Below are 25553 nucleotides of genomic sequence, written 5' to 3' on the forward strand. Positions count from 1 at the left end.
TACAATGTTCCTATTGCAGGAACAGATCGTTCAAATTCAGCCATAAAGGCCTCTTTGTTTTTTGTTTTTAAACCTCTCTGTTTCTCTCTTTCGCTGGCGTTCTCTCTCTCTCTCTCTCTCTCTCTCTCTCTCTCTCTCTCTCTCTTTTTTTACTCTCTGTTCTTTTCCTCTTCCTCCTGCCTCTCCAGTGCCACGATTCGCAGTGCCTTCCTCCTGCTGCTCCTGGCCACCTCTACCTGGTTCTTTGGGCTGATGGCTGTCAACAACAGTATTCTGGCCTTCCATTATGTCTTCGTTATACTATGCTTACTGCAGGTACTGCACCTGTCTAGTGTGTGTGTGTGTGTGTGTGTGTGTGTGTGTGTGTGTGTGTGTGTGTGTGTGTGTGTGTGTGTGTGTGTGTGTGTGTGTGTGTGTGTGTGTGTGTGTGTGTGTGTGTGTGTGCGTGTGTGTGTGTGTGTGTGTGTGTGTGTGTGTGCCCCCAATTAGAGAGTGTGAGTTGCTTTTCGGTCTTGCTGAGTACTTGGTGGTGTGTTTTGTAGTTAGTGTGTGTTAATGCGTGTTTTTATGTGTTAATGTGTGTTAATGTGTGTGTTCCCCTCGTTCCCTCTGCCCAGGGTCTTGTTGTGTTCCTGGTGTTCACGGTGCTGAATGCCGAGGTGCAGGAGGTCTGGAAGTTGTCGTGTTTGGGTAGGAAGAGCCCCAATGAGGACGCGCCCAGTGCCCCACAAAACCCTGTGAGCATGGCCCACACACACACACACACACACACACACACACACACACACACACACACACACACACACACACACACACACACACACACACACACACACACACACACACACACACACACACACACACACGGCAGGTAGCCTAGCGGTTTAGAGCGTTGGGCCAGTAACCGAAAGGTCAATGGTTCGAATCCCCGAGCCGACTAGGTGATACATCTGTCGACGTGCCATTGAGCAAGGCCCTTAACCCTAATTGCTCCTGTAAGTCCCTCTGGATAAGAGCCTCTGCCAAAAGACTTGCCCATTTTGCTACCCATCCTACACTGCACATCATCTGGCTCTATTCAACCACACACATCACCCCACAATCCACATCAGCACACCCTGGCCCTCTGGGCTGTTCACGTGACCCAGATTCCACAATGCACTGTGCTTAGCCGACCTTGTTAAGATTTGTACCACTGACTCATCTGGGGAATGGTTGTTGCTGTGTGTTCTGTTGTTAATTCGTATTCGACTAGCGCGGTTTGACCTGGAAAGTCGATGTGTGCTCCTGAATGCCTTTTTGAACACGTGTGTGTGTCTGTGTGTGTGTCTGTGTGTGTGTCTGTGTGTGTGTCTGTGTATCCAGGGTCAGAATCCCTATAACAATGCGTCGTTGCTGGAACAGAGCGGACTGCACCGCATCACCCTGGGAGCCTCTACTATCTCCTCCGTCAGCAGTGCTCGGTCAGTAGGCCGTCTGAGATACACAGGGTCTGAAACACGCAGATGCGGTTTCCCTGACATGGATGAAGCTTAGTCCTGGACATAAAAGCTATTTCGGTGGAGATTCTCGAATTGACCATGCTTTTTAAGTCCTATAGTAAGGTCAATCTGTGTCTGGGCAACTGGCCCAATGTGTGCATGTACTGCAGACTTCCATTGTTTGTATAATGTGTGGACCTACAGTGCATTCGGAAAGTATTCAGACCCCCTTGAGAAGAAATGGCAGAAACTCCCCAAATACAGGTGCGCCAAGCTTGTAGAATCATACCTAAGAAGTCTCGCGGCTGTAATTCGCTGCCAAAGGTGCTTCAACAAAGTACTGAGTAAAAGGTCTGAATGCTCATGTAAATGTGATATTTCTGTTTGGATTTTTAAAAATCAATTTGCAAAAAAATCTAAAAACCTGCATTTGCTTTGTCATTATGGCGTATTGTGTGTAGATTGATGAGGAGGGGAAAACGATTTAATCAATTTTAGAATAAGGCTGTAATGTAACAAAATGTGGAAAAATCAAGGGGTCTGAATACTTTCCAAATACACTGCATATTGACTTGTATCTGAACTTTGATAAAAGGTATAGATTAGTAATGTAGATTAGGCTGATGGAGCCTGCCTAATGTAGTGGTCAGTAGTCTCAGTGTGTGTGATGGAATGTGTAAATACTTTGGTTAACACCTCCGTTCCCCCCATAGAGAGAACCTGCTGGCCCGCCAGGCCTTGGAACACAATCTGGGACACACTGGCGCCACAGACCTGGACGTGGCTATGTTCCATAGAGACGGAGGTACCCCGTGCACACACACACAGACACACACACACACATAGAGACACACACACACACACACACACAGACACACACAGACACATAGAGACACAGACACACACACACACACACAGAGACACACACACACACACACAGAGACACAAACACACACACAGAGACACAGACACACACAGAGACACACACAGAGACACAAACACACACACAGAGACACAGACACACACAGAGACACACACACACAAACAGAGACACAAACAGACACACACAGAGACACACACACAGAGACACAGACACAGACACACACACAGAGACACACACACACAGACACACACACAGAGACACAGACACACACAGACACACACTAGGGGGGCACGATATGGGCAAAACAAATTGTGTCAAGCTGGTTGCAATTCCCAAAAGATTTTGCACCAAATAAAACTGTTGGAGTCATAAACATACATGAATTCATATTAAGAAGCAACGTGGAAAAGCAGCATGGTTCTTGTTTGGAACAATCTGTTGACTGCATCTGACTTAACAGAACAAGGTATAGTGGATCTAGCAGCATGGAGGAGGAACTGTGCTGCTTGATTGGCAGGGGGAGGGGCTTAGTGTGTGACGTCACAGCCGCAAGAGGAGAGAGAGGGAAAGAGACGACAAACGGAGCAACCTATAAAGACACGCGGCTGAGGGGCCTTTTAAAAGATTTCAAATAAGCACATTCATAAACACTCTAGGGTTATAATACTGTATACAATACAAGTAAAAGGATAACAAATGTGCATCACCTCTTTTTGCTTTTAATAGTAACTGACACTATAACTGGTTCTATAACCTCACTCTCTCTCTTTCTCTCTGTCTGTCTGTCTCTCTCTCTCATTCTGTCTCTCTCTCTGTCCATCTCTTTCTCTGTCTGTCTGTCTGTCTCTCTCTGTGTCTCTCTCTCTCTGTCCATCTCTTTCTCTCTCTGTGTCTCTCTCTCTGTCTGTCTCCTCTCATTCTGTCTGTCTCTCTCTGTCCATCTCTTTCTCTCTCTGTGTCTCCTCTCATTCTGTCTGTCTCTCTCTGTCCATCTCTTTCTCTCTCTGTGTCTCTCTCTCTCTGTCCATCTCTTTCTCTCTCATTCTGTCTGTCTCTCTCTGTGTCTCTCTCTCTCTGTCCATCTCTTTCTCTCTCTGTGTCTCTCTCTCTGTCTGTCTCCTCTCATTCTGTCTGTCTCTCTCTGTCCATCTCTTTCTCTCTCTGTGTCTCCTCTCATTCTGTCTGTCTCTCTCTGTCCATCTCTTTCTCTCTCTCTGTCTCTCTCTGTGTCTCTCTCTCTGTGTCTCCTCTCATTCTGTCTGTCTCTCTCTGTCCATCTCTTTCTCTCTCTCTGTCTCTCTCATTCTGTCTGTCTCTCTCTGTCCATCTCTTTCTCTCTCTGTGTCTCTCTATGTCTGTCTCCTCTCATTCTGTCTGTCTCTCTCTGTCCATCTCTTTCTCTCTCTGTGTCTCTGTGTCTCTCTTCTCAGGCGAGGACTCGGACTCAGACTCGGATCTCTCTTTAGAAGAGGAACGTAGTCTCTCCATCCCCTCCTCCGAGAGTGAGGACAACGTTCGTCTCCGTGGACGCATCCAGCGACGCTTCAAACGCACCAATCACAGTGAGCGGCTTCTCACAGAGCCCGCCCACAACGGGACCAAAGGTACACAGACACACACAATGGAAATAGATTCACAAATCAAAGCAATTTTTACGTTATGTATGTATATATGTATGTGATACCTATACATGCCATACCGATATGCAAACACACTGAAAATGTCAGACACAGAGATCCATAAACCAATAAAAATGATTATGCATTTAGAAGTATGACTTCTACAAAACCCTCTTTATTTGTAATTGTTGGCCAGTGGTGATTGTCCATCTTTGTGTGTTAGACCTGGATGGCAATGATCTGCTCTCCTATTGGCCAGCGCTGGAGGAGAGTGAGGTCCACTCCCTGCAGAAGTGGGGCTCAGAGCGCCGCCTAGGGGCTGACTACAGCAAGGACGCCACAAACAACAACCAGCCTGAGGCGGCACTGACCAGCGGGGACGAGAACGGTCTGACCGGACAGTCCAACCGCCACCGCAAGGGTGCGACACACGCATGCAGGCACACACAAGCACATACACACATACACTCAGACACAAACACACACGCACACACACACACAGCCTGACTACCACAGAAAGGGTCACAAACTCAGTAACCTTGCTATTCTGTTAATGACCTCCTGGACTTCTTGATGGGCCGCTCCCCAGGTGGTGAGGGTAGGTAGCAACACATCTGCCACGCTGATCCTCAACACATGGCAAAACCTATTCCCCCTCAGGAGCCTGAAAAGATTTGGCAATGGGTCCGCAGATCCTCAAAAGGTTCTACAGCTGCACCATCGAGAGCATCACTGCCTGGTATGGCAACTGCTCTGCCTCCGACCGTGCTGCGAGTCTGTAGTAATTTAGTGCTACAGGTCTGTAGTCATTTAAGCAGGTTGCCTTAGTGTTCTTGGGCACAGGGAATATGGTGGTCCGCTTGAAACCTGTTGGTATTACAGACTCAACCAGGGACATGTTGAAAATGTCAGTGACGACACCTGCCAGTTGGTCAGCACATTCCCGGAGCACACGTCCTGGTAATCCGCCTGGCCCCGCGGCCGTGTGAATGTTGACCTGTTTAAAGGTCTTACTCACGTCAGCTACGGAGAGCGTGATCATACAGTCGCTCGGGACAGCTGATGCTCTCATGCATGCCTCAGTGCTGCTTGCCTCGAAGCGAGCATAGAAGTGATTTAGCTCGTCTGGTAGGCTCGTGTCACTGGGCAGCTCGCAGCTGTGCTTCCCTTTGTAGTCTGTAATAGTTTGCAGGCCCTGCCACATAAGACGAGCGTCAGAGCCGGTGTAGGACGATTCAATCTTAGCCCCGTAGTGGCACTTTGCCTGTTTGATGGTCACTGCCTGGTATGGCAACTGCTCGGCCTCCGACCGTAAGGCACTACAGAGGGTAGTGGCCAAGCGTCCTGCCATCCAGGACCTCTATACCAGGCGGTGTCAGAGGAAGCCCCCCCCCCCCTTTACACCACTGCTACTGTCTGTTGTCATCTATGCATAGTCACTTTAATTACTCTACCTACATGTACATACCACCTCAAATAACCGGTGCCCCCCTTTACACCACTGCTACTGTCTGTTGTCATCTATGCATAGTCACTTTAATAACTCTACCTACGTGTACATACCACCTCAAATAACCGGTGCCCCCTCACATTGTACCGGTACCCCCCTGTATATAGTCCCGCTGTTGTTATTTCACTGCTGCTCTTTAATGACTTGATACTTTTATCTCTTATTCTTATATGTATTTTTTTGAAACTGCATTGTTGGTTAGGGGCTCGTAAGTAAGCATTTAACTGTAAGGGCAACACAGGGGCCCCTCAGGGGGCCCAACAATACCTGTTGTATTCGGCACATGTGACTAGTACAATTTGATTATATTTATTTATTAATGTTGTTATGGTCTAATGTTGTAATGGTCTAATGTTGTTATGGTCTAATGTTGTTATGGTCTAATGGTCTAATGTTCTAATGATCTAATGGTCTAATGTTCTAATGGTCTAATGTTGTTATGGTCTAATGTTCTAATGGTCTAATGTTGTTATGGTCTAATGTTGTTATGGTCTAATGTTCTAATGGTCTAATGTTGTTATGGTCTAATGTTGTTATGGTCTAATGGTCTAATGTTGTTATGGTCTAATGGTCTAATGGTCTAATGTTGTTATGGTCTAATGGTCTAATGTTGTTATGGTCTAATGTTGTTATGGTCTAATGGTCTAATGTTGTTATGGTCTAATGGTCTAATGTTGTTATGGTCTAATGTTGTTATGGTCTAACGTTGTTTTGGTCTAATGTTGTTATGGTCTAATGTTGTTATGGTCTAATGTTGTTATGGTCTAATGGTCTAATGTTGTTATGGTCTAATGTTGTTATGGTCTAATGTTGTTATGGTCTAATGGTCTAATGTTGTTATGGTCTAATGTTGTTATGGTCTAATGTTGTTATGGTCTAATGCTGTTATGGTCTAATGTTGTTATGGTCTAATGGTCTAATGTTGTTATGGTCTAATGTTGTTATGGTCTAATGTTGTTATGGTCTAATGTTGTTATGGTCTAATGTTGTTATGGTCTTATGGTCTAATGTTGTTATGGTCTAATGTTGTTATGGTCTAATGTTGTTATGGTCTAATGTTGTTATTGTCTAATGTTGTTATGATCTAATGTTGTTATGGTCTAATGTTGTTATGGTCTAATGTTGTTATGGTCTTATGGTCTAATGTTGTTATGGTCTTATGGTCTAATGTTGTTATGGTCTAGGATAAAGTAATCCCTCTCACCCCCCTTAAAAGATTTAGATGCACTATTGTAAAGTGGCTGCTCCACTGGATGTCATAGGGTGAATGCACCAATTTGTAAGTCGCTCTGGATAAGAGCGTCTGCTAAATGACTTAAATGTAATGTAAATGTAATTTATTATTACCATACAGATTCATGTAAACTCAAACACCAAAATACATATTGACCCTTCCTTTTTCTAATCTCTCCCTGTTGACTCAGGCATCTTGAAGAATCGCATTGACTGTCCCCCGGCCTTGCAGGGTCTCTCCGCCATGGGCCAGGTCCCCAGCGAACTCTCCTGGTACCGCACCTCCACCCTGGGCCACAGGGGCGTCCCGGCAGCCTCCTACGGCCGCATGTACTCTGGGACAGGCTCCCTGTCTGGCACGGGCTCCTTGTCCCAGCCTGCCTCCCGCTACTCCTCCAGGGAGCATCTGGATTCTTTGGCCCGCCGCCAGCTCTCCAGAGACCCCCTCGGTCGCCAGGCTGGAGGAGGATCCCAGAACCGTCTGGACCGCCAGGGCCCCCGGGACAACCTGGACCTGCTGCCCCGCCGCCGTGAGCCGGGCCTCGACAGAGCCTCCAGGGAGAACCTGAGCAGCTCCAGAGACAGGCTGGATGTCCACCAGCACAGCGCCCACACCTCCCGGGAGGACTTGAGTGGGAATGGGGGTGTGGAGCCCGGTCTGGGAGGGTCGCGCTCCCAGCTCAACACCCTGACGCGGCGCCAGGCCTCCTCCCGTGAACACCTAGGAGGAGCGCTGATGAGCAGCCGCTCCCGTGAACAGCTGGAGGCTAACGGGGGCGGCGGGGTGACCCAGTCCCAGCCCTGCAGGGAGTGGCTTCGCACCCTGCCCCCCCGCCAGCACTCACACCCTGACCAGCCCCCGCCCTCCTCCCCTCCGGCCCCCATCAGCGAGGAACCCCAGGAGCCCCCCCTACCCCGCCGCGGCCGGCTGGACTCTGCCCCCCTGTGTAGGTACCCCCTCCCTGCCCCCGGCGCCCCCCCCAGCCGCCACCCGTCCAGCGAGCACCTGGACATCCTGTCCTCCATCTTGGCCTCCTTCAGCTCCTCCGTGCTCACCCCCCCAGCCCCCTCCTCTGCACAAGGACCCTCCCCCTCCCCGCCCCACTCCGCCACCTCTCACAGCATCTCTGAGGTCTCCCCAGACTCTGAGTAAGTCCTGCACTCTCACTCAGCTTCATCTACCTGCTTCCTCTCCTCTTCACACTCCTGCTTTCTCTATCCTCAGACATCCATCCTTTTGGTTCCTATCAAAGATGTGATGATTTGGATTATAAACGTGTCCTAGCCTGCATGTCAGGAGATGCACACTGAGTGTACAAAACATTATGAACGCCTGCTCTTTCAATGACATCGACCGACCAGGTGAATCCAGGTGAAAGCTAGGATCCCTTTTTGATGTCACTTGTTAAATCCACTTCAACCATTGTAGATAAAGGGGAGAAGATAGGTTTAAGACATGGATTGTGCATTTGTATCATTCAGAGGGTGAATGGGCAAGACAAAATATTGAAGTGCCTTTGAACAGGGTATGGTAGTAGGTCCACCAGCCAAAGGACATCCAACCAACTTGATACAACTGTAGGAAGTGTTGGAGTGAACATGGGCCAGTACCCCTGTAGAATGCCTCGACAAATTGAGGCTGGGGTGGGGGGTGCAATTCCATATTAGGAAAGTGTTCTTAATGTTTTCTACACTCAGTGTATGTAGCATTCCTCAGTTATGTTACTTCGGCTTGCCACTGATTGTGGGGGTTTCTCTTTTCTCTTCACAGAGTCAACAGAAGTGAAGGACAGTCTTGATGACACCCTCCATATCCCACAATGCATTGTGTTTTGTATTGGGGATACCAAGGACTGTGTGGGGGGCCGGGGAGAGGTCAAGGAGCACCCTGGACTGCTGAAGCACCCTGGGATACTAAGTGTTGAAGAAAGGCAGACAGTGAGATTGGAGTTTGGAGGTGCCTGGTTCGTTCTGTTATAACCAGCAACCAGTATGGGGAGGAGGGCTATTACGATGGATAGCTGGCTACCTTAGCTACTAATGTTTAATGAACTTCGATCCTCAGATTTAGTCATGAACACAAGGATCGGAATTGAACTGCTAAGAAAAAGATGAACCTGTACATAACATTTTTATACATTTTGTATCTTTTTCATCAGAGGCGAAGGAAGAAAAATAGCCCTTGAATCAAAATACCGTTCTCCTGAAACGTTTCCTCAAACCCGTCAGCTATATGTATAAAACTAGGGACAGGGGTCGGTTAGTGTTGATTGGATGAGATTGTGAGACCTGAGACATGATAGGACGAGGAAGGTGTTGGGGGCGGGTGATTGTAAACAGGAATGAATTCTATGGAAGAGGGATCTGACAGAACAAATGATTGTGAACAAGAAAGAAAGTGAACATACTTTGATATTTGAGAGGCTTGATTATCTCATTCTTCAGTTGCTCAGAATACTGTTTAGATGGAAGTGCTCTGTTAATCCAAGAAAAGACCCACTGCTTTTGAATGTCAGTCATCTATTCTGCAGCATCATATATCTCTCTCTGTGCTACTATATATCAGAAACAAAACACCAGTACCGTTACATATCTAATAGTTTCTCTGCCTGATATTTGGTTCATTTTAGTGTACAAAACCCTCTGTTGGGAAAATGGTCACGTAAACCTCTGGGGTTTATAGGGGTATGAGAGGTAGAGAGAGAACACGTTTAGGTTAGCACCTAAAGCCCTAAAGTGGTGTTACATATTGGCTCTGAGATGAAAAGGCAAGATCAGAGGACGAGTCACCGGTGCACCAGTTGTTCCAGGGCCATAACATGTAATAACACGACACTAAACAGACGCGTGGACCAGAGAAAGAAAAGTGGGTCAAAAAGAAAAATGAGTGAAAAAGAGAGAAGCAATCGAGGGACTATTACTCATTAGAGGAAGGACGGAAAGACAGATTGAAGAAAGACAACGACTCGTCTCTTACACCCGACCGTCTGCAAACCTCTTTTCAACGACCCGCTTTAATCTTTTTATGTCTTTGGGTTGTGGTAAGTTAATATAAATGTGACAGTATTATTGCCAAAAATCTCCCCAGGGTCCCCGATATCCATCCTTCGCTATATTCCATCTACGTTTAACTGCTCCAGTTATTTTGCCTCTGGTCAGTTCTTTTTTTATATGATTTATTACTGCAGTACCGTTAACTTGTACAGACATAAGATTTATATTATTTATTACTTTGTCATTTTGTGTGAGAGTGTGTTATTTATAAAAGAGAGTATGCAGCGGTATTTGTTCAAATGTCATTTAAAAAAAACAAACATGTAATGTTTAGTATGAGCTGACTCTCCCACTGTGACAAAATGCATTGAGAGAAAAGGAAGTGTGAGAGAAAAGAGGGAAGTCATTGAAGTGTAATGATGGAGGAAAGGAGGGAGGGAGAGAGGAACGGGGGACTGTCAGTTTGTGTGCTTATTCTGGGGTATGTGCTATCCCGTCGGCATGGGGGGATTTGAAACAGCTGCTCCTCGGTTGCCAACATAAAAATAAGAAATATTCCTAACAAGATGTTGTTTGAGTCCTATTTTCTGTGAGTGACATTCCCTGGTGAAAACAACCGTTTTAGCAGACTAGTTTTGACAGTTTGTTTCCAGAGGGTCTCCTCTCTTTCAGGTCTCTTTTCACATTCAGAGATCTCTACCAGACCATTAAAACAAAACTCCTACAGATCTAGGGCAGCAATGAAAAGGAATACCAAAAAAAGATTTTACTAAAGTTTTCACAAATATCTGAAACTGTCAGAAACTTAAAAAAAAAAAATCTCCATAAAAACATAAATGCAACAAAATAACCGTCAAATGATTTGATCATCGCCCTCAGTGTCCTCGCTACTCGAGCACGGTCGTACCTCTTCCCCCATCTTCTTCAGCTTAGCCTGGTAGTATCTCTTTTTTAGCCTGTAGGCTTTCTCTTTCTGCCTCACCGCCTTCCTCTTGTCTTCTAAAACCTTCTGTTCCATCTGTAGGACTCTCATCCTCTGCTCATGTTCCAACTCCGACAGTTCCAGCATGCGCGGCCCGTACCGTGGGTCCTCAGACCCCCGCCCTGCTGCCGCTGCCAGAGAGGTGAAGGGTTGCGGGGCGGCCCGGGGGACGTAGGGCAGGTCAAAGTTCACGGGGCAAGAGGTGAACAGGTTGGAGGATGAGGCAGATGGGATGGGTGGAGGGAGGAAGGACGGGGATGTCCCAGACCAGGAGGTTTCACTGTGGGTGAGAGTGGAGGCGTTGGGCTGGCTGGTGGAGAAGGGGATCCGGAGGGGTCCGTCACTTCCTGCTAGTGCCGTGAAGGAGGCGATGCCGATGCTCATGGCTACCTGGTCTTTACTCTCGCTCTCCTGGGGAAGACAGACTGGGTTAGATTTCAACTGCACGGTGTCCTCTTATACGAGAAGCTCTTTCAGTGGCTTTTGAACTGTATTGGCATGTTCATATGTAAAGATCATCGTACACTAGAGGATTGTCTATGGAGATGTGCTCTAGCTGTGACACGTTACCTCATTGTGACTGTTATCAGCATCGTCCTGGTCACTCCCACTGGTCGCTGCAGTACACGTCACTAGGTCACACAGGCAGACAGCGAGACAGAGATTGGAACCGTCTCCCCGAGCACCGTATATACACACACGTGTGTGAGCAAATTGGTTGACAACACATCAGCCTATCATCTAAGGAATGCACGTTTGATAAATGCGTGAACTCAATATAGACGAGCTCATCTTAGCGGCAGCGGAAGCCCTGAGAGTAGTGTGGTATTACCTGCTGTGGGGGAGCCAGGCCTGAGGCCGGTGTAGCACACCTCTCCGTCCATGTCGTCCTGGTTGGAGATGAGGTTGGGTACCATGGCCGTAATCTCCCGCTGAACCTCGGTGAGGGCCGTGACAGGCATGCCGGCGACCACCTGCTCCTGACGCCGGTGCAGCGCCTGGCGGCTCTCCACCTTCAGCCTCTTCCACAGGGTCTTCATGGTGCCCACCGAGCTCGGTGGCCGGTCGGGGAAGGCAGCGTTGAAGGCTTCCACCACCTCGGCCCACACGGCGTTGCGGTGCACAGTAGTGTTGGTGTCCTTCCTGAAGTCCTGGACTGTGTGCACCACGCCCTGGATCCTCTGCAGGAAGTAGAGCTTCTGCTGCATGGTGAAATTGGGCGTGCGGTACGACATGGTCGTTGGTCGCCAAGGCAACGGGGTGGAGGTGAGGGTTCTAGTCCTGCTCGGGTTCGTGTGCGAGAGGGATTACGGGGCCGCAGTAGGCCAAATGGGGGCATTTCCTTCCAACCAACATACTGTATGAGGTTGATTTAGGTTTTAAGTCTTTGTGAGGTTGTTCTTTCCATGAGCATCGAGTTGATTTTGAAACTAGGGTGTTTTCAGTGAGCGTTGGTTGTGAGGTTTAGTCCAACTTGATGTCCTGTCAGAGATCATGTGGAAGAACTGCTTGGTGCGTGCATTTACATGGTGGGTGTGTCATTGTCATGAATGGTACTGTAATCCACAGTAGGGCATCATCTTTACTGGGATAACCAGCAGTTATGCAGTGTTTAGCTACAGAAAAACGTGGGTGTCCACTGTCAAATCAAATTACACCGATGAACCGTGCTTTATGGAGCTGTGGTCCAGTCTGTGATGATTCTTAATCTCTGGGGCGGGGTGGAAGAAAACAAAAGAATGACATTCAGATTGATATGAACACTTTTACAGCAAGGTTGAGATTTTTAAGAACACGTGCCATCATTCCCAAGGGATACCGAATGTTCATCCTCTCCTTTTAATAAAAAGGAATAATTCAGACCTGGGACATCAGGTGAGTGTAACTAACTACCAGGTACAAACAAAAACATAGCGTTTCGGGACGGAATTGAATAGCCTTTATATCGAATGCCTTGCTTGCTACCTAGCAGGTTAGCAAGATGACAGTAATAATGCTAGCCAAGCTAATACACCTAACATTCCCCATATACATGCGCTTATTTGGATGTACATTTTATTTGTAAATTAAAACAAATAAACATATGATTTGTTGTTATTACTCACATGCAACCAGACAGCCAATAAGCGCGGCGAATTATCGTGGACAAACACTTTGTTGTCCTGCCACCACCACCCCCTCATGTTTGGCGGCCGGATGAGAAATTTAAACAACAAACCTGAGTATTTTACGCAAATAGCACTTTCGACTCTTTTTTTTAGCCAATGGCTGTCCGCTTTATTGCAACGTGCGATGCATTATGTCAGTGTGGCCACGTTTGATTGGATGCGTGCGGAAGAAACGCATGAGTAGCTTGCGAGTTCTTCAGAGAGAAGAACAGAACAAATTCACGAAAGGACAATGAATACTTTTTTGTTGTTGTCAAGAAATGAAAATATTTTCGTGGAATCTAGATAGATATGTAAGTAACTACCCATGTTATTTCCAAGACAGTAGCCTAGACATGACTAGCTAATTGCCCTAAGTCAAATATTGTTATAACTAGCTAACGTTAGCTAGCTAGCTAACCCCCTTTCATCTGCGTGACTACCTAAGTAGTTGGTTACCTAGTGTAATAAAAAGTTATTAGCATGTTTTCGGCTATGTTGTATTTTCCTCCCTTGGTGTTGACAATAAATCAGAGGTTATTGTAAGTTAGAAAGCTATAAATGGTGAATATCACTGTGCTGCACTGATTGGCAATGGCAACTTCCTTTTTTTCGGGTTTTCATTCATAAGAGAAACATTGAAATAATAAGAGAAAGAATACCAGCTAAAGCCCCAAATTAACAAGCGCACACACATAGCTTGCTGACAGGTTGACGTCATCTCACTATGCAAAATATTTTTTGGGGGGAGGGATGAGAAGATTACTAGCTAAAATTAATGTTTCTGTATGTGTGCCAGGTTATCGGGTGCTGTTGATGAGAGGCTTTCCGCAGGGAGTGTGTCAATGTCAGTGATGATGGCAATTGAGACGGCAGCCCTGGTAGTCCCTGTCACCGCTCTGGAGTTCCTAAGGGAGGAGTGCCTGCTAACAGGTAGGAGATCCCTGGCTAGTTACGTAGTTATAACTGATATGCCATAGATCATACAGCGTCACAGCTTGGCTAATGGAAAGCGCCTGCGCCCATTTTTCAACTAACCTGTTATTGGCGATACTTTCTTTATTCTCGATTTGGAAGGAAAGTACATCTTATATCAAGTGATTTTGATTGTGGAAATCTGTTCCAAAGTATTTCCACACATTATAAAGAGATTTATCTGATCATATACATATGTAAGCAAGGTTTGAAATGATTAGGTTTTAGTAAAATATTATATCTGTTTGGGCTTCTTGTGGTCAATTTGCAGTATACAAATGATTTGTAATTATGTTTTGGCACCCTGACCATGCCCTCAAGACAAAATAGGCTTGTGGCTGAATGTAGTTGATGATCTCTGCTTTATGCTAGCTACTTATCAATGTCTTTCTCCGAGCTGGAACAGCTAGCAATGGTCGAACTTGCCCGTGATTTATTAGCCAATCCCTGGCTAGACAATACAAGACCGTCCTTACTGCCTTGTCAAAGCTGCAAGGCATATTCACAGTAATGTTCAACCTCTTCTTGTCCCAGTCTGTAATCCCAAAATGTTTTAAGATGACCACCATCATTCCTGTCCCCAAGAACTGAGGCTTCATGCCACAATGACTACCGCCCTGTAGCACTCACATCTGTAATCATGAAGTGCTTTGAGAGGCTGGTTATGGCAGACATTAACTCCAACATCCCAGACACTCTAGACCCACTCCAATGTCCATACCATAGATGATGCTATCTCAATTGCTCTCCACAGTGCCTTCATCCACCTAGATAAGAGGAATACCTATGTGAGAATGCTGTTCATTGACTACAGCTCAGCATTCAACACCCTTTGTCCCCTCCAAGCCTGTCACCAAGCTTAGGACTCTGGGTCTGAACACCTCCCTCTGCAACTGGATCCTGGAATTCCTGACGGGCCGACCCCAGGTGGTGAGGATAGGCAACTTCACCTCCGCCACGCTGACCCTCCACACAGGGGCCACACAGGGGTGTGTGCTTAGTCCCCTCCTGTACTCCCTGTTCACCCACAACTGTATGGCCACGCACTTCTCCAACACCATCACCATGTTTAGTGATAACGGTAAGCCTGATCACCGTCGATGATGAGTCAGCCTACAGGGATGAGGTCAGTGACCTGGCAGTGTGGTGCCAGAGCAACAACCTCTCCCTCAACGTCATTAAGACCAAGGAGCTGATCGTGGACTGCAGGAAAGGTGGGGGGGGGTGAGCACGCTCCCATTCACAACGATGGGGCTGCAGTGGAGCAGGTCGAGAGCTTCAAGTTTCTCATTGTCAAAATCACTAAAGACTTAAAATGGTCCAAACACACGCACACAGTCGTGAAGATGCTCAGGAGGTTGTTAGAATGGCGCCGGAGAAGAAGGCACACGTTTTACGTGCCTCCAACCAATTGTGTTTCTTGTTTGTTTATTTGCGTTGTTTGTAACTTTTTTAAACTTACCGTCTCTTAGGACCGAAAATAACTTCTGGACATTAGGACTGCGATTACTCACCACGGACTGGCAGAATCCTTTTTTTCCTGTAACGAGTCTGATGAGCCCGACGCGAACGATATACTGCTTTCTCTGGAACAGGCCTAGATCCCAGTGATCTGGTCAGATGAAGCAGATGCTAAGCTACAGGACTGTTTTGCTAGCACAGACTGGAATATGTTCTGGGATTCCTCCGATGGCAATGAGGAGTACAGCACATCAGTCATTGGCATCATCAATAAGTGCATCGATGACGGTGTCCCCACAGTGACCGTACACGTACATACCCCAACCAGAAGCCATGGATTACAGGCAACATCCGCACTGAGTTAAAGGCTAGAGCTACCACTTTCAAGGAGCGGGACTCTAACCCGGAAGCTTATAAGGAATCCTGCTATGCTTTCCGACGAACCATCAAACAGGAAAAGCATCAATTCAGGACTAAGATTGAATTGTACTACACCGGCTCTGACGCTCGTCGGATGTGTCAGGGCCTGCAAACCATTAGACTACAAAGGGAAGCACAGCCACAGCTGCCCAGTGACATGAGCCTACCAGATGAGCTAAACTACTTCTATGATCCCATCGAGGCAAATAACACTGAAACATGCATGAGAGCACCAACTGTTCTGTAAGACCTTTAGACAGGTCAACATTCACATGGCCACAGGGCCAGACATATTACCAGGACGTGTACTGCGAGCATGCGCTGACCAACTGGCAAGTGTCTTCACGGACATTTTCAACTTCTCCCTGTCCGAGTCTGTAATAGCAACATGTTTCAAGCAGACCACCATAGTGCATGTGCACAAGAACACTAAGGTAACCTGCCTAAATGACTACCAACCCGTAGCACTCACGTCTGTAGCCATGACGTGCTTTGAAGGACTGATCATGGCTCACATCAACACCATGATCCCTGAAACCCTAGACCCACTCCAATTTGCATACGGCCCCGACAGATCCACAGATGATGCAATCTCTATTGCACTCCACACTGCCCTTTCCCACCTGGACAAAAGGAACCTCACCTATGTGAGGAACCTCACCTATTCTCACCTATGTGAGAATGTTATTCATTGACTACAGCTCAGCGTTCAACACCATAGTGCCCTCAAAGCTCATCAATAATCTAAGGAGCCTGGGATTAAACACCTCCCTCTGCAACTGGATTCTGGGCTTCCTGGCGGCCTCCCCCAGGTGGTAAGGGTAGGTAACAACACATCCACCACGCTGATCCTCAACACGGGCCCCTCAGGGGTGCGTGCTCAGCCCCCTCCTGTACTCCCTGTTCACTCATGACTGCAAGACCAGGCACAACTCCAACACCATCATTAAGTTTGCCGATGACACAACAGCGGTAGGCCTGATCACCGACAACAACGAGATAGCCTATAGGGAGGAGGTCAGAGTCCTGGCTGTGTGCTGCAAGGACAACAACCTCTCCCTCAACGTGATCAAGACAAAGGAGATGATTGTGGACTACAGGAAAAAGAGGATCGGAGCACACCCCCATTCTCATCGATGGGGATGCAGTGGAGCAGGTTGAGAGCTTCAAGTACCTTGGTGTCCACATCACCGATAAATAACATGGTCCAAGCACACCAAGACAGTCGTGAAGAGGGCACGACAAAACCTCAGGAGACTGAAAAGATTTGGTATGGGTCCTCAGATTCTCAAATGGTTCTACAGCTGCACCATTGAGAGCATCTTGACTGGCTACGTCATTGCCTGGCATAGCATTAGCACCGCCCTCGATCGCATGGTGCTACAGAGGTTGGTGTGGACAGCCCAGTACATCACTTGGACCGAGCTCCCTACCATCCAGGATATCTGTGTCAAGCGGTGTGGTAGAAATGCCCGGAAAGTCATTATAGACTCCAACCACCCAAGCCATAGACTATTCTCTTTGCTTCTGCACGGAAAGCCGTACCGGTGCATCAAGTCTGGCACCAACAGTCTCTTGAACGGCTTCTATCCACAAGCAATAAAAATCGAACACAAATAGCTACACAGACTATGAGTTAAGCTTACATCTTTGTTGACCTTTTATTTATATTTTTGCACTGTCTCTATGCACACTCAGAGGGGCCTACACACACACACACACACACACACACACACACACACACACACACACACACACACACACACACACACTCACTCCATCTGCTCAATCGCACATAATATGCACATACATTTATACTGACTCTACACACCCACACATCGACTCGCATACAAGCTGCTGCTATTCTGTTTATCTTCTATCCTGTTGCCTAGTCCCCTCACCCCTATACATATCTATCTCCATCACTCCAGTATCCCTGCACATTGGAAATATGGTATTGAACTGACCCTGTATATAGTATGGTATTGAACTGACCCTGTATATAGTAGGGTACTGAACTGACCCTGTATATAGTATGGTATTGAACTGACCCGGTATATAGTATGGCATTGAACTGACCCTGTATATATTATGGTACTGAACTGACCCCGTATATAGTATGGTATTGAACTGACCCTGTATATATTATGGTACTGAACTGACCCCGTATATAGTATGGTATTGAACTGACCCTGAACTGACCCTGTATAGTATGGTATTGAACTGACCCTGTATATAGTATGGTATTGAACTGACCCTGTATATAGTATGGTATTGAACTATATATAGTGGTACTGAACTGACCCTGTATATAGTATGGTATTGAACTGACCCTGTATATAGTATGGTATTGAACTGACCCTGTATATAGTAGGGTATTGAACTGACCCTGTATATAGTAGGGTATTGAACTGACCCTGTATATAGTAGGGTATTGAACTGACCCTGTATATAGTAGGGTATTGAACTGACCCTGTATATGGTATTGAACTGACCCTGTATATAGTAGGGTATTGAACTGACCCTGTATATAGTAGGGTATTGAACTGACCCTGTATATTGTATGGTATTGAACTGACCCTGTATATAGTAGAACTGGTATATAGTAGGGTTGAACTGACCCTGTATATAGTAGGGTATTGAACTGACCCTGTATATAGTAGGGTATTGAACTGACCCTGTATATAGTAGGGTTGAACTGACCCTGTATATATGGTGAACTGACCCTGTATATAGTATTGAACTGACCCTGTATATTGTATGGTATTGAACTGACCCTGTATATAGTAGTAGAACTGGTATATAGTAGGGTACTGAACTGACCCTGTATATAGTAGGGTATTGAACTGACCCTGTATATAGTAGGGTATTGAACTGACCCTGTATATAGTAGTGTATTGAACTGACCCTGTATATAGTAGGGTATTGAACTGACCCTGTATATTGTATGGTATTGAACTGACCCTGTATATAGTAGGTGATTGAACTGACCCTGTATATAGTAGGGTATTGAACTGACCCTGTATATTGTATGGTATTGAACTGACCCTGTATATAGTATGTTACTTACTTATTGTGTTCTTCATATTTCTTCTTATTTCTTGTGTGTTTTTTCTCGTATTACATTGCTATTGATTATTGCATTGTTGGGTTTTGAGTTTGCAAGAAAGGTATTTCACTGTGCTAGTGATTGTGACATTAAAAACCCTTGCATGATCAATCTGATCTGGGCCATGTTCCAAATACTTATAAATTGTATCCTTCCTCTCTTGCTTTGTCCCTTCCTATGCTCTGTCATTAAGTGTGATTAGATATTTGACATGTGCATGCGTCCATACAGGTGAGGGTCCGATCCTGACAGTGTACCGCCTCCAATCTCAGTCCAAAGCCTCCACCTCACTGAGCGTGCTCCTCAACTACCGCATCCATGGGATTCGTCCCAAACCACAGACAGGAGACAGACGGACCAGTGACCCAGACGATGAGGTGGTAGTGTTTGGAGGGAAGGCTGTGCGCTTGCTGAGGCTGAGTGCTGGAGGGCAGAGGCTAGAGCCGCTGGGCCCCCTCATGGAGCTGCCCGACTGGGCCCTGGATGTCCGCTGGGTCTCTGGAGAGAAAGGTCCACTCCTCGGCGTGGCTCTGGCCCACAACGCTGCTCTGTTGCTGGATCCTGTTGAGGGCTGCGTCCTGGCCCTCTGCTCTTGCCAGGAGGGGTGTTTGCTGTACTCCGCCCTGCTCCTGGGTGGGAACTGGGAGGACTCTGTCCTGGTTGGGGGGACTGTGTTCAACCAGCTGGTGCTTTGGAGGCCAGGAGGGGCACAGCCGGGCGGGAAGGCCCCAGTGGAGAGGCGTCTGCCAGGTCACAGTGGCGTCATCTTTAGCCTCTGTTACCGCCGGGAGACTGGCTGGCTGGCCTCCGCCTCGGACGACCGCAGTGTGAGGGTCTGGGGGGTGGGGGACCTGGGGGGTGTTGGAGGGGGGTGTGGAGACCCCAGCCCGACGTGTCTGCGGGTGTTGTATGGACACCAAGCCAGGGTGTTTTCCGTCAAGCTGTCCCCTGGACGGGTGTACAGCGCTGGGGAGGACGGGGCCTGTCTGCTGTGGGACTGGGGAGGAGGGGGGAGGGTGGCTCGGACACTGAAAGGCCACCGGTCCGGGGGGGTGAGGGCGCTGGCAGTCAGTGAGGGAGGGGACGGCCAGGATAGGTGGGTGGCCACCGGAGGGGCAGATGGAGGGATCCGCCTGTGGCGGGTGGGGGGGGAGGAGGAGGAGAAGGGAGATGCCGAGGGAGGGCAGGGGGACGCGGAGATCCTGGTGGACCTAGGCTTCCAGGGTCGAGGCGTCCCCAAGGTGGTGGGTGTGGTGGGGGATGGGCACTGGATCCAGGGCAGGGTGGTGGTGAACACAGACCATGGGGAGGTCTACCTCTATGAGGGGGGGCGGTGGGGTCTCCTATGGGAGGGGGGTCCTGAGTTCCAGTCCTACTGTGTGATGGAGGTGCTACGGGTGAGGGGTTGGGGGGCTTCTGCATCCAGGGAGGGGCTGTGTGCTTTAGGCAGCCTCAGTGGAGGGGTGCAGGTCTTCCCCCTGTCGCAGCCTGGCGCGGGGGTGTTGCTGAGGGCAGGGCCAGGGAAAGTCCACAGTGTGCTGTGGGTGAAGGGCCAGGCAGAGGGGCAGGGGCGAGGGGGGTACCTGCTGGCATCCGGAGCAGAGGGCCTGGTCCATCGTTGGCAGGTGGAGGTAGAGATGAGAGACACTGGACTGGCTCTCAGGGTGGAACCACTCCGTCCTCTCCTTCTGCCTCCCTGTGCCAAACGCTGGCTCACTGCTATAGTTTACCTCAACCGCCCACAGGGGGCACTGTGGGTATGTGGAGACAGGAGAGGATCACTGCTGCTGTTTGAAGAGAGTGAACACCATCAAGAGAAGAAGAGGGGAGCTGGAGAAGAGCATGAGGATGAAGAGAGGGGAAGAGAGGCACATAATGGGCTGGTTGAAAGCCATGATGAAAAGGGGGACGTGGTAGTCGGAGAGGAGGATGAGGAGAGAGAGGCCAGCAGGGCAGGGCTGACCCTCCAGCCTGTGAGCTCTCTGTTCGGGGTGCATGGAAAGCAGGGGGTGACGTGGGTGTCGGAGCACCGGGGGCTGCTGTACAGTGCGGGGAGAGATGGCTGTGTGAGAGTCCTCCGGGTTGGACCAGAGGGACTGGAGGTTTTGAGGGTCCAGCGGGCCTGCAGGGGGATGGAGTGGCTGGAGAGAGTTCTGCTTCTGGAACCCCAGGACTCTGAAGAGGAGCAGAGGGCCCAGGAACCAGAAGGAAGTGGGAAAGAGGCCCGCTTTGTGATCGTGGGCTTCCATTCGGTCCACTTTGTAGTGTGGGACCCCGTGAGGCAGGAGAAGCTGCTCTCAGTGCCCTGTGGAGGAGGCCATCGGTCCTGGAGCTACTGCCCCCACCAGGACGGCCTCTCTATGGGCCAGGGGGCCCTAGTGTTCATCAAGCAGGGGGTGGTCCTGGCCTCTAAACCCTCTGGGGAAGCACCCAGCCGGGCAGGGAGCCTGGACCTGAGACAGGGGCTGCACGGCAGGGGAGTGGGCTGTGTGTGTCGCTTGGGGGTAGTGGGGGAGGCTGGAGAGGGCCGCTGGGAGGTGCTGGTGACCGGAGGAGAGGACACCAGCTTGACCGTCCTGGCGGTCCAACCGCAGACGGGCGCGGTCAGAGTGCTGTCGGTCATCACTGACCACATCTCGAATGTTCGAACTCTGACAGCAGTCAAACGTTTGGATGGAAGGACTGACAGAGGGACAGATGAACAGACAGAGTCCCTCTCTGCCCTGCTGGTATCTGCAGGTGGACGCGCACAGATGCAGTGCTACCGGCTGCTGATTGGAGGAAATGGACAGTTAGGCTTGCCCTCCTGTCAGGTGATACAGGTGGCCAGCCACCGATTGGACGATCAGTGGGAGAGAATGCGGAACCGACACAAGACTGTGAAAATGGACGCAGAAACCAGGTGTTTGAACTTGTACTTTATATAAATGCTCGCTTTTCATTCAATTAAATCATACAAAGACATTCCCTTGCCTTCTACCAGAACACACCAACACACAGATACTGTCTTGCAGCTGCCCATTCTCTCACAAGCACAATCTGATGTTTTACTCTGCTGTTTGTGTTTTCAGGTACATGTCCATTGCCGTGGTGGATGATGGGACAGAGTCGGTCCTCCTGGCGTTGGCCTGCAGTGATGGAGCTGTGAGGTACACTATCATTATTCTACCAGTCAAATTCATGAGGTACACAAAAGATTAGGACCTAGTGTTTTTATTTGACCCCTTTCCTAAAGTATGTCTGTCTTTCCCTCTCTCTCTCTCTCTTTCTTTCTTTCTCGGTCCTCTCTCTTTCTCTGTCCTCTCTCTCTCTCTCTCTTTCTTTCTCTCTCTCTCTCTCTCTCTCTCTCTCTCTCTCTCTCTCTCTCTCTCTCTTTCTTTCTCTGTCCTCTCTCTCTCTCTTTCTTTCTCGGTCCTCTCTCTCTCTCTTGCTCTCTTCTCTCTCTTGTCCTCTCTCTCTTGCTCTTTCTCTCTCTCTCAATCTCTCTCTTGCTCTCTCTCTCGTTCTTTCTTTCTCTCTCTCTCTCTCTCTCTCTTTCTAGTTCCTCTCTGTCTGTCTCTCTCTCTCTCTCTTGCTCTCTCTTACTCTCCCTCTCTCTCTCAGGCTCTTCTCAGTCAGTGAGTTGAGGGGAAAGTTTGAGCTCCTGTGGGAGAGCTTCCACCATGAGAGATGTGTACTCAGCATCGCCCCCTGCAGCCTGGAGGATGGACACGGCAATCGGTGAGGCACTGGGGGGGCTGACGGCTCCATGTTCTGAATAACCCACATTTTCCCTCATCGTCATTTTGACCTCCTCATAATAACATCAGCCGAACGTTCTCTCACCTCTCTGTCTCCCTCAGACGTGTGTTCCTCTTCAGCGCAGCCACAGATGGAAGGATAGCAGTGTGGGATATGAGCACCGTAGCCAACTCAGACAAGCCCCCTACTGCGGCCCTAGCCCCAACCAGCCCCTGTCTAACAGTCCCCGCCCACCAGAGTGGAGTCAACACCCTGGCCGTATGGGAGGAGGGCCTTGGGGCGGGACATACAGACGGAGCCCGGATAGCATTGGCCAGCGGAGGAGATGACGGACAGCTGTCAGTAGCACTCATCAGGGTGCAGTACCAGGGGGAGGCGGTAGGGGGCAGATATTGTCTACAGCTCCAGTCTCAGTGGTCAGTGGCGTTAGCCCACGCTGCCCCTCTGACCGCCCTGAGGATGCTGAGCCCAGGCCTGTTAGTGTCCACATCCCCTGACCAGAGGGTGTGTCTGTGGAGGCTGGCCACTACCGGACTCAGCCAACAGGGAGCGCTCGTCTCCCATGTGGCAGACGCAGCAGGGCTGGAGGTTTGGATTGAGGCAGGAGTTGGGTCTGTGTCTGGATGTGGGGACAGGGGCTGGGTGGTTGTCTGTGGACAGGGGTTACAGCTGCTGAAGGTGACCGACATGGAGGATGGAGGGAACAGGGAGGTCAAAACTGGAAGAAAGAGCTGTGTGGGAGGGAGGGAGGAGTGTGTGAAAGTGTCTTTACACCAGCGTTGTCTGGATGACAAGACAACATGACCTGTTGTGAACTGGACCCGTGAACAAGATTAGTTTATTTGAATATCTGAAATGGTTTACGGTCTAAATGACCCAAAGAACCCAAACGCCTTCATTTCATAATGTACATTTGGATTTTGAAATAAACTTAATTTAAATCAAGATATTTTTCTCAAATGATTTATAGATGTATGGCTGCTTGTGGTGTACTGCTTCTGCTGGTGTGGCAGTCAGGGCTAGGGAAGTGGGAGTAATCAACTCACTTGTGTGTGTGTGTGTGTGTGTGTGTGTGTGGGGGGTAGTAATGTACTCCACCTCTGTAATGTGAAATGGAGGTCTGGATGTGGGGGTCAGTACACAGGTTTAGGTGGGGCAGGACTGCAGTAGATGAACATGAATATTTTATTCACGTCTCCGATTGCCTTTCATCCAGCATCCGTCAGTGTGCCAACTTCCCTGATGAGAATCAGAGACAGAGAGAGAGAAGTACTAATTTAAGAGCTAGATGGAGCAGGGAGGTGATGCCTTCTGACCGATGACCTGTACAAACCAATGTATATGGGAATTACTCTGCAAAATAGCTGGATTGGAGTTGTTTCAGAAAATACCTGTAATTCAACTGTAGTATGCTGAAATCACCCGGGGAAAGATCAGTGTGAAGCGAGAGAGAGGACTCGTGGGAGGGATCTATTGATGCGTGGGAGGGAGTCGGTGCTGAAGGGTGAAGTAACTTCGCTGTGAGCTCAGTTGAACGGAAGGCGTTGTCTGCCGAAAGGTTAAAGACGAGAAAGGAAGAGTTTGTGTGTGTGTGTAGCGGTGTGAGGGATGCCTCGGCGTAGCCGGGCCCGTGACAACGGGGCTGAGGTGAGCCAGCGAACCCCCCGAGGGAGGAGAAAAGACCCCCAAGTTGAGGAGCCTTCCACACCCACCAGAGAGGTACAGTACTACAAACTGGTGACACTGTTGACCAAGTTGCTGTGTATTTATCATGGAGATAAACTGATCTCTCTGCTCTGTCATCACAGGCCACAGGCTCTATGATGCCACAGGATCGGTTGCCTATGATTGGCTCCTCTGGGAGTAAGCCAGCAGGTGCAGTGAACTAAATATAATTTCTATTTAGGCCTTTTCCCAATTAGATTGGCTCAACTTCTGCGTCCTCTCTGGTCCTCCTTTTTGAAAAATGTCAAAGGTAATTGAGGAGAGGCGGCAAGGAGAGGAAAAGTGGACAGAAATGCGCTCGTATGAAATTAGACTCCTCAGGCAAATGGCGTTTACAGGGTGGAATCCCAAAATAATTGTATAAAGGGACAAAAACACATTTGACTAGTTTTGCAAGACATTTTAGAGATAAAGAGACAAGTAGCATACATACAGTTTTTCTCCTCTGAGAATACAACAGCTGATTCTGAAGGCGTGTGGCAGATATTCAAAACTCTTCTGTGAAGTAATCCGGTAGGATGGACTTGTGCCTCCTCGCCTTACGGAGGCTATCGAAGAGGGGAGGACCATCTTCCCTTTGCCTACTAACGAATTGACACACTCTTCGACCACGTCGGGGTCACGGAGGAGACCCCCTAGGGAGCGTCTTCAAATAGATAACAAGAACAAGAAAACGCCCCTTGTGTTGCTATTTTGACTTCCAATCCAGTATCGAAGACGCTCCTTAGGAGCAGCATGCAGTGAACAGACATACTGCCTTTCCAATAAAGAAAAGTGCTGGCATGTAATATGGACACTGCAACATCAGTGTTAACATTATCAGTCCATGTCAGATGCTAACTGGTCTAAGAGACCTGCTCCTGTCTCCTCCCATGTCTCTTCTCCTGTCTCCTCTCCTGTCTCCTCTCCTGTCTCCTCTCCTGTCTCCACTCCTGTCTCCTCTCCTGTCTCTTCTCCTGTCTCCTCTCCTGTCTCCTCTCCTGTCTCCTCTCCTGTCTCCTCCCATGTCTCTTCTCCTGTCTCCTCCCATGTCTCTTCTCCTGTCTCCTCTCCTGTCTCCACTCCTGTCTCCACTCCTGTCTCCTCCCATGTCTCTTCTCCTGTCTCCTCTCCTGTCTCCTCTCCTGTCTCCTCTCCTGTCTCCTCTCCTGTCTCCACTCCTGTCTCCTCCCATGTCTCTTCTCCTGTCTCTTCTCCTGTCTCCACTCCTGTCTCCACTCCTGTCTCCACTCCTGTCTCCACTCCTGTCTCCTCTCCTGTCTCCTCTCCTGTC

The 25553-nt window shown here is 48.7% G+C and overlaps 3 protein-coding genes across 5 annotated transcripts in view; 2 read left to right on the forward strand and 1 right to left on the reverse strand.

The window, feature by feature from the left end:
* Positions 1–9628, forward strand: part of LOC118361110 (cadherin EGF LAG seven-pass G-type receptor 3-like) — a 49532-nt gene extending 39904 nt beyond the window's left edge. The window contains 8 exon segments of the mRNA XM_052483058.1: positions 189–315; positions 618–737; positions 1366–1463; positions 2195–2286; positions 3795–3968; positions 4207–4404; positions 6918–7875; positions 8498–9628. Of these exon segments, the coding sequence (XP_052339018.1) occupies positions 189–315; positions 618–737; positions 1366–1463; positions 2195–2286; positions 3795–3968; positions 4207–4404; positions 6918–7875; positions 8498–8525 (1795 nt within the window). The 3' untranslated portion in view covers positions 8526–9628.
* Positions 9629–10471: 843 nt separating this feature from the next.
* On the reverse strand, positions 10472–12957 carry LOC118361317 (uncharacterized). Its single transcript, XM_035741166.2, has 4 exons — positions 12808–12957; positions 11535–12413; positions 11273–11334; positions 10472–11113 (listed from the first exon to the last, which is right to left on the reverse strand). Exons 2-4 carry the CDS (start codon positions 11935–11937, stop codon positions 10574–10576), a joined length of 1005 nt encoding a protein of 334 aa, XP_035597059.1. The 5' UTR covers positions 11938–12413; positions 12808–12957; the 3' UTR covers positions 10472–10573.
* Positions 12438–23500, forward strand: wdr6 (WD repeat domain 6). Of its 3 annotated transcripts, none has more exons than XM_035741160.2 (6): positions 12438–12577; positions 13649–13782; positions 19046–21716; positions 21886–21963; positions 22418–22534; positions 22657–23500. In XM_035741160.2, exons 2-6 carry the CDS (start codon positions 13695–13697, stop codon positions 23357–23359), a joined length of 3657 nt encoding a protein of 1218 aa, XP_035597053.1. In that variant the 5' UTR covers positions 12438–12577; positions 13649–13694; the 3' UTR covers positions 23360–23500. The 3 variants fall into 3 exon arrangements, 2 of the variants coding, with proteins under 2 accessions (XP_035597053.1, XP_035597052.1); XR_008083460.1 differs by lacking the exon at positions 12438–12577 and adding an exon at positions 13000–13163 and having other exon boundaries at positions 22356–22534; positions 22657–22806; XM_035741159.2 differs by lacking the exon at positions 12438–12577 and adding an exon at positions 13001–13163.
* Positions 23501–25553: the final 2053 nt, after the last annotated feature.

The sequence above is a fragment of the Oncorhynchus keta genome, chromosome 28 (assembly GCF_023373465.1).
Source record: "Oncorhynchus keta strain PuntledgeMale-10-30-2019 chromosome 28, Oket_V2, whole genome shotgun sequence".
Lineage (NCBI taxonomy): Eukaryota > Metazoa > Chordata > Actinopteri > Salmoniformes > Salmonidae > Oncorhynchus > Oncorhynchus keta.